The 7,890-nt window shown below is 39.8% G+C and overlaps 1 protein-coding gene across 1 annotated transcript; it reads right to left on the minus strand.

The window, feature by feature from the left end:
- Window positions 1–288: 288 nt before the first annotated feature.
- LOC139287925 (dynein regulatory complex protein 11) lies at window positions 289–6,770 on the minus strand. The gene is made up of 19 exons (XM_070909142.1): window positions 6,760–6,770; window positions 5,676–6,003; window positions 5,396–5,515; window positions 4,983–5,165; window positions 4,818–4,889; window positions 4,281–4,486; window positions 4,075–4,159; window positions 3,885–3,995; window positions 3,608–3,683; window positions 3,006–3,112; window positions 2,725–2,811; window positions 2,572–2,633; window positions 2,359–2,441; window positions 1,894–2,001; window positions 1,607–1,806; window positions 1,227–1,313; window positions 945–1,122; window positions 601–839; window positions 289–460 (listed from the first exon to the last, which is right to left on the minus strand). The coding sequence occupies exons 1-19, from the start codon at window positions 6,768–6,770 to the stop codon at window positions 347–349; spliced, it is 2,457 nt and encodes an 818-aa protein (XP_070765243.1). The 3' UTR covers window positions 289–346.
- Window positions 6,771–7,890: the final 1,120 nt, after the last annotated feature.

Genomic DNA, 7,890 nt, shown 5'->3' on the forward strand with positions numbered 1-7,890 from the left:
GCAAATAAAACGTACAGTCTTGGCATGTCTAATTTCAGCGTGGCCTTCGGTCCGATAACTATAGCCATAGGAGGTTACCCTCCCTTTTAATCGTGATATTGTATCATATGTTCTAACAACAGACACTAGTGTAAGAATTTCACTGCTTACCATTTCTGTTGCATCCTCAAATACTCTGCAGTGCCACTTAACTAACAGTAAAACACACAACAAAAACAAAATGACTGCTTTTAATTGTATTTATTTATTTTGTAGGGAGTAAATGGGGTCATCAGAAGGCAATTCACATATAAGCGTCAATAAATATTTAACTACATTCAGTTGTGATAAAAACATGATGACAAACTTATTTCTTCCCTTTTTTCTTTGTGTCTTTGCCTTTGACTGGTGCCTCCTCTTCTTCCTTTCCGGTGGCAGCTTTAATCCTCTTCTTTCCCAGGGGGGTCTTTGCATACCAGTTCTGGTGATATACAAGAAAGAACAAACACAAAATCAACTAAAACTAAACAACTATGATCATCTTATTAAAATTAATTCACAACAAAGCAGTTAACAATCATGACAATGCAATGAAAACTAAATATGACATATCCACTGTACTTTAAGGGCCTCTTCTTCTTCCTGAAACACGGGATCAATCTTGGCTAATGGAGCAACGAACTCAGCAGCAGTCAGCGGTCTGTTTGCCTGCTGTAGGATGCGACGCTTGGTGACAACGCTCTGGATCACCTGGACCATGTGACCTGGCGTGTAGCCATCAGAAATCTTCGCAAGAGAGCTTAGGTCCAGCGCCTTGGTTACCTCACCTCCCTGCTTTTTGATCAGCTGCTTCCACAAAACTGAAGGCAAACAGAGTCAACGGTCATTTTTTCATACCAACAACCGAAGATATCATTAATATAACATTCAAAATTAAAATTGTTTCTCAGTGTGTCTGTTCTTACTGTATCTTGAGCCGTAGTCAGGTCTTGGGATGAGGATGATTTTGCTGTACATTTTACACAGTGACTTGATATCAGCACTTAGTGGGTCTGTAGTTGTTCCTACTATGAGAACACGATCTTCCCCTTTGATCAACTTGAGAGACTTGGGCAAGTCTTTCTTCAAGCGTTTGGGATCTAACTGTGTGCACATACAAAATGGTTCCAATTACCATGTAAATCCATACCTGAAACTTTCAGAACAACGTGATAATGCGGTTCAGCTTTTATCTTGCTCAGAGATACCTCTTTTTCTTCCTTGGGAACTTTCTTGTAGAACATTTTTTCTGCGTCTTCAATCCATATTACCGAAGGTTGCAGCAATCTTGCAACCTGTGCGAAGATGATTATGAAGAACTGCATTTTTACTTTCTGGCCATGCCCAAATGTAAATACCTGCGAAATACTCCACCGAGTTCACCACAAAATATTAAATGTAAGAACTTTGTAGGACATGATAACATACCACAAACCATGGTGGAAGAATATTCACTGCATGCATTTTTTGGGTGTTTTGTAGGTGAGGATTATGATTTCAAAGAGAAGAATTACTCATTTGGTTTGACAGCAGTTATTAAAAGAACTTTGGCAGCAGCACTGGATTTTATTAAACACCAATGTGTTACCTTAAACACCATGTGAAGCATCATGGCGAGGCCACTCTTGCCTGGGTACTTTCCAGCCGTGTTCAGAGGAGACAGATCAAACAGGTTGGCACCCGCCTCCTGACAGATTGCATGGACCAACATCTTCTTACCTACACCTGCCGGCCCTGCCATTAGGATGGCCTTTATCAGAGGAGCCTTTTCATGTACCACCTGAGAGCCTGTAGACAACACGCATCTTATATTCAAACCACAAACAATATTTTCAGTTAGATTTATCTCAAATATTAATCAAATTTCTTTCATACCTAATGGTAAAATTGCATACAGAGATAAGACCTGCCGTACGTCCGACAATGATGGCATGGGCTCAATGTCATTTTGTCTCAGTGTGGTCCCAAGGTAGCTATAGTCACCTAGAAACAGGAGGGGACAACTGTTAGACCAAAAGTTATTCATCTGCACTGTGAATCATAGGGAAACTGCAAGAAAGGACTTTAAATCAATTTCCTGAGTGAGCTGATAACAAATTGTTCATTGTGATCATAGTGTTTTGGCAATCACAAACCAGAAGAGGGCAGCACATCACCACCAAATAGTTTCCTGTGACATTGACTGTTACCTTGAAGTGCTCAATTGGGAGAGCTCAGTACTGTGTCTACACATTGATTGCAATCAGATTAAAAGCTCACAAACTGTTATGATCATTAGAACACAAGAAGAGTTCTGAAAGATGGCACACCAGTTTACACAAACAATATACAAAGTCTTACCCAAGTAATCCTGCAGTCTAACATTATTTGCCTGTTTCAAGAAGCCCTGTTCCACCAGCTCCTGACACAGAGAATCAAGAGTCCTAGTAGACATGGATAAATGAAGTAATCGTTTTCTCCAGCATTTGCATTGACTAATTTATTGACTTCACACAACTCAATTCTGTACCGAAAGTCATATACATCATAAGGGCATCCTCTGAGTGACCTCACCTGTCAGATGTCAAATCTTTCTCCTTTTTTTTCTTCTTCCCACTCTTTGATCCTTTCTTTTTCTGTGGAGTAAAATATCATCAGGACACAGCTCAAGGCACATAAACGTGACATACACAATGTGTAGCTTGTTATTTGTCTTTCACTTATTACCTTGGCATTTCCTTTGGTTTTACCACCCTTGTCTTTATCCACAGCTAGCTTCCATTCAGCCAGCTCTTGTCTCATCTGCTCGTCTACCTGATGAGAGCGGAACAGGCCAATGAGTGCAGCTACAGATGGTGCTGTTCAGTTTTAAACACCAGAGACTGAGACACTGAAACTGTTCAAATTACAGCATCAGTGTCCTGTTAGCCTGGTTGTTAAATCCCTATCATGAGTTGTTTAGAATATGTTGTGCTTTAAAATGTTTTGTATTCTGTAGTCGACATCACCTGTAATCGAATCTCTGCCTCAATAACTTTCCTCTTTTCTTCCTTGATCAGCTCCACTTCGTGCCTCTGGTTGAAGTTTTTGGACTGATTGCGGGTTTGCCAAAAATCTGAGGATGACAAACGTTCAGATCAGGCTTTATTTATTTATTTAAGGGAATGACCAACTATTACATTACTGTACGTATTATGTGGTGTATGGTAAACAGGAAACAGGAAAAACTTGATAGTATGTTGTACACCCATTCCCTGCTTCATGCTTTCTTTCTCCTGTTTTAATTTGACATGTTGTCTGTTTTACTGTTGTTTTAATAGCCTATTTAACATATGACCAAGGGAAAACTGTTGAAAAATAGCCTTTTGGCTAACACGGGCACATTTACAGTGCTCTGATCAATACGCATTCTCCCTGAAAAAGTAAATAGTTCCCATTTTGTAGGTTCCCATCTAAACAACATACTCTTAAACTGGTTTTGAACTGAATGTGAATTTATAATCCTTATTCTTAGCATGGCAACATGTTACAAGTGTTGACGTTTATTCACAAGGGGCTTACACTTAAACAAAGTGTGAACCACTGGATATCTTTTTTATTTTTAACATACCGATAAAGGTTTTGTTTCCCACTTCCAAGTCTGAGAGAAAAGCCGAAGGTAGCATCTTCAACCCTGCCTCCTCTTCCTGTGGTTCAGAGGAAAGTTACACTGGTTCACTGAATGTGCAGCAGTTTTGCCTGAGTGAAGTGGCTGACAAGGATTGGTTTTAAGTGAAATCCCAATTATTCCATATTATTTTCATTTTAAATAAGCTGATATCACCAGCATTTACTGATTGTTATATTAAATCAATAAAAATTAATTCAATACAGCTGTGAGTCCTTACTTCCTCATCATCCTTTCCCTTGTCCCTTTTCCCCTTTTCCTTCTTCTCCTCCTTCCCTTTTGGTTTGTTGTTGGATTCCTCCTCTTCCTTTGCAGCAATTTCTTCCATTAACTGAAAGAAATGTGCACACCAAACACCATTCTGTAAAACTATACAATAAAAAATACTTTTGTCTCAGGGCGTATCTTACCTGCTGAGGGTCTTTTTCAGCAAAAATGAAGGCTGAGCCTCCATCCTCCTCATCTGGGTAGTCTGGAAACGATCCTGTAGCATCACTATTAAAAATTAAAAAAAAACAGAAGGGAACACATAACACGATTTGATTAATTTCACTGAATGTGGAAATGCTCCACTGAAATAACAAAAATCATGTCAAGCCGCTCTTTGCCACATTACCGGCATTCAATGAACCACTGTCGGATTTGGTCTTTCATGGTCTTGCTCATGTCATGACCCTCCACATCTCGTAGTTGGTTTGTGATAGCTACTACAGACTTCAGATAGTCTTCGTCGTGCTCCTCCTGTTTAATCCGTGTGCAGGCTTCGCTGGCCTGGGCAGTGATTTCTGCAGGGCATGGCACCTGGTATTTTGGATCCATGGCCTAACATGGGAGTGACCAAACATACATTATACATTAAAAACCTGAACTTCATGTGTTGTAAGCTCTCAGAAGGAAATTACAATGAAGAAAAATATTGTAAGGGAAAGAATCACTTGAATAAAGTGGTATATGGATTCATGAAGAGGAGCAAGGAAATATCGCAAAACAGCTTTCATGATATAGTTGCTCCTTTTAGTATGTCTGGCTTAACTTAATCTCAAGCAAAACAAAAGATGACATAAGGTCTTGAAGTATGCATATCATTCAGCTTTTAGATTGGTTTCATTAGAAGTACTGGTGGTTATGTAAAAAGTTGTGGACAATTACTCACCATTCCCAGAAAAATCATTTCTTCATCACGAGCAATCTTTGCCCTCTTCCTCTGTACGTAGCCCCTCCACACCTGCAAATAATATATGACCAAATCTTTCAGCATGAAAGATGACACCAAGAGGAAAAGAAAGAGGCATGTAGGATTATGTTGGTAACAGAGGACCTTCTGAATGCAGACCGCGGCCAGCTCAATGCCAGCTGTTCCAGGGTCCTTGGTCCTGTACATCCTGTTCATATTTCTGCTTTCTTCATTCAACTTTGCCCTTAGGCGTCCCTGGCGAGCCCTCTCCGCCACTTGAATGATCTTAATGGCCTTCTCTTGACTCATGTCCTTGGCCATTGGGGGCTGTAGGGACCATAAAACGAAGTAGACAAAATCATTGAAATATGCGATCTGCTTGTCATTGATTCATTAAATATAACAATTAATGAATTAAAGCTCACTTCAACTGAAGCCCGTGTGTGTTAAACTTTTATCCTGATAAGTTTTTGTATGTAACAAAATGAAACGATAAATTAAATGAACAAATTAAGTTCAACACATACAGGTTGATACTAAGATACTTGTCAACTCACTTCTGGGCTTTCAGTGACCTCCACCATTTGCAGGATATCTGTCAGCATCGTCTTTCGTTCTTGGAGTTCTTTGCTGCGATCACTGATGAAATAGCGAGGGATAGGGATCTCAAGGTCTGCCTAGAGTGACAACAAAGACAATGGCTGTTTCGTTATGTCATTATTGAAGGGTCATCCTGATACAGCCAATGCCTGCTCTCACTAAGTCAACATCATCATTTCGTTCAGGTAATTTCAGCAATCACATTTGATTAAACTTGCTCTGAAGAATGAAACTCACAGGTGTAAGCTTCAAGTCGTGAAGGACATCATCCATGTAGTGGTACTCTGAAAACTCTTTTTCCACCATTTCATTCTTCAGCTCTAACACCCTGCCCATCACACCATCTAGTATTGCCCGGATAACTCGTCTCTTCTGAGGGTGGACCACCTGGTCATAAACTTTCTCCAGCTGTCTGAAGATTTGGATGTAACGCACATAAAGCATGGCGAGACGCTGGAAGAACACCACCCTGTCCTTTTCTGGGCGAGGAGGATCAGCAGGAAGTTCCTCAGTTAGCAGACGGCTCAACTCTAAGTGGGCATCTGCCCACAGCTGGTTGTATGTCCTGGAACAGTGTAAACAACGATGAGCTTCGGGCTAGGCTGGAAAAATCCTATCTTAAATAGTGGTAGGTGAGTGAAAGACAAGAGGCTATACCTTATTCAAAGAAAAACATCAATCACATTAAGATGGAAATATTTTTTGGCTCCCTTTTGTGTCTTTTGTGGTATTTGTAAATGTATTTCATAAAAGGTCATAAGTTACAAACGCCAAGGGTAACAAAGCCAGGAATTTAAAGGGTCAGAACTGTTCATCAGACAGTGGAACAGCGCCGTCATTTCGCCAGCAGAAGTCTCGTTTGCATACAATCATTGGTTCATTCAGTTGCAGAATCGCACGTTATGATTGTTGCCATATTGTTAGTCACTGCTGTCACCCTCCTGCCATGAATGAGGTCTGGAAAAACTTATTTTATTCTCAACATGTTTTGCTTTCTGTCGTGTTGTTCTATGCTAATTTAGGTTAAGCCATTTTTTTAGCCAAACATTTCCAGATTGCACGTTCAAGTATCATTACTGTCAGTAACTTAAGTTATCGTTAATGCTTTGAAATGTACTTTGAGTAACAAGACAAGTATAATAATATTAATTATATGTTTTCGTTTCATGCACAGCATGTCAGTACAACTTTGCTAACATTGCAAGGGTTGACTGCATGAGACCGACTAGTTAGCTAGCTAAAGTTATATTTGACAAGCTAACGTTAAACTACGGTAGCCGCTGACGGCAGCAAGAATGGCGGTGGCTGCTGGGAAGTTTACCTTTGCGACATGTCTCTGCCTCCAGAGAGAGAAAAGTGTTTCTTGTCAAATAAGTAAACAAGTTACAAAGTGTAAAACTAAACTAACGTTAGCTGCAGAGAATCAAACATGAGGTCAGCTTTCCCAAGTTGATAAAGTGCTTGGCCCGTCTCCATAGTAACAGTCATTCCGGAAGTAACTCACCTATTTATCAATGAGTGGAAATCATGGCGGAAACTGACAATGTGACACCTTCCTTTACACTTAAACTTCCCTGAAATAATAATAATAAGAGAAGAAAAGAAATCCCTAATGGAAGAGAAAATGTGCATTTAATAATAATAATAATAATAATAATAATAATGATAATAATAATAGTCCTGCAGCCTCTTTGAACCACATCAACTCTTTGTGCAACAAGTGAGACACCACTAGGTGACATCCTTCTTTTGGATTCACACACACTTCTACACGTCTAAAGATGTGTTTTTCATCTGATGTACAGTATAATGTAAAGGGGTGCATGCAAAGTGCAAATGAGCTGCCAGTGCCATTACTTACAGATACATCTCGGCAGATATAAAGGAAGCTGTAGACTAGTATATTCCCATTATAAAATGACAGATGAAAATAAGAACCAATCTGCAGACTTGCATTGTTTAATCATTACACTCATTTACATTACGCTGGAATTACTGTTTGATTGTCTTTAAAGGGAGGACTAATAATTCAAACAGCTGAGCCAGCAGTTCACGAACTTTTCTGGATTCCCTTTCAAATGCATTTTTTAAATAGACCCTCGAAATTCATTATTCTTAAAAGCTCTATCACAATGATAGATTTCTATTCAGCGAGGGCGGAAAACAGCCGGATGGCTGCTCCTGGAGGCGCATTCTCTGCAGCGCTTAGGCGGTCACAAGACTTGGACATCGGTGAACATCGACACGCTGACAGGTCAGCTAGAAGCTTACAGGCCCACAGATTCTTCTCTTCTCTGCATCCAACATCCAACAAGTTGGTCCATTTGGAAAACTACTTTATTGCGCGCTGTCGCGCCACACTCTTTGTCGTTTATTTTTTCAATAGAAATTTCAGTGGGGCTCTTTTTTGGATGTTAAACCATTACTCTGTCTCGAAAGAGTTATTTTTATT

This window comes from Enoplosus armatus, chromosome 7 (genome assembly GCF_043641665.1).
Source record: "Enoplosus armatus isolate fEnoArm2 chromosome 7, fEnoArm2.hap1, whole genome shotgun sequence".
Classification (NCBI taxonomy): domain Eukaryota; kingdom Metazoa; phylum Chordata; class Actinopteri; order Centrarchiformes; family Enoplosidae; genus Enoplosus; species Enoplosus armatus.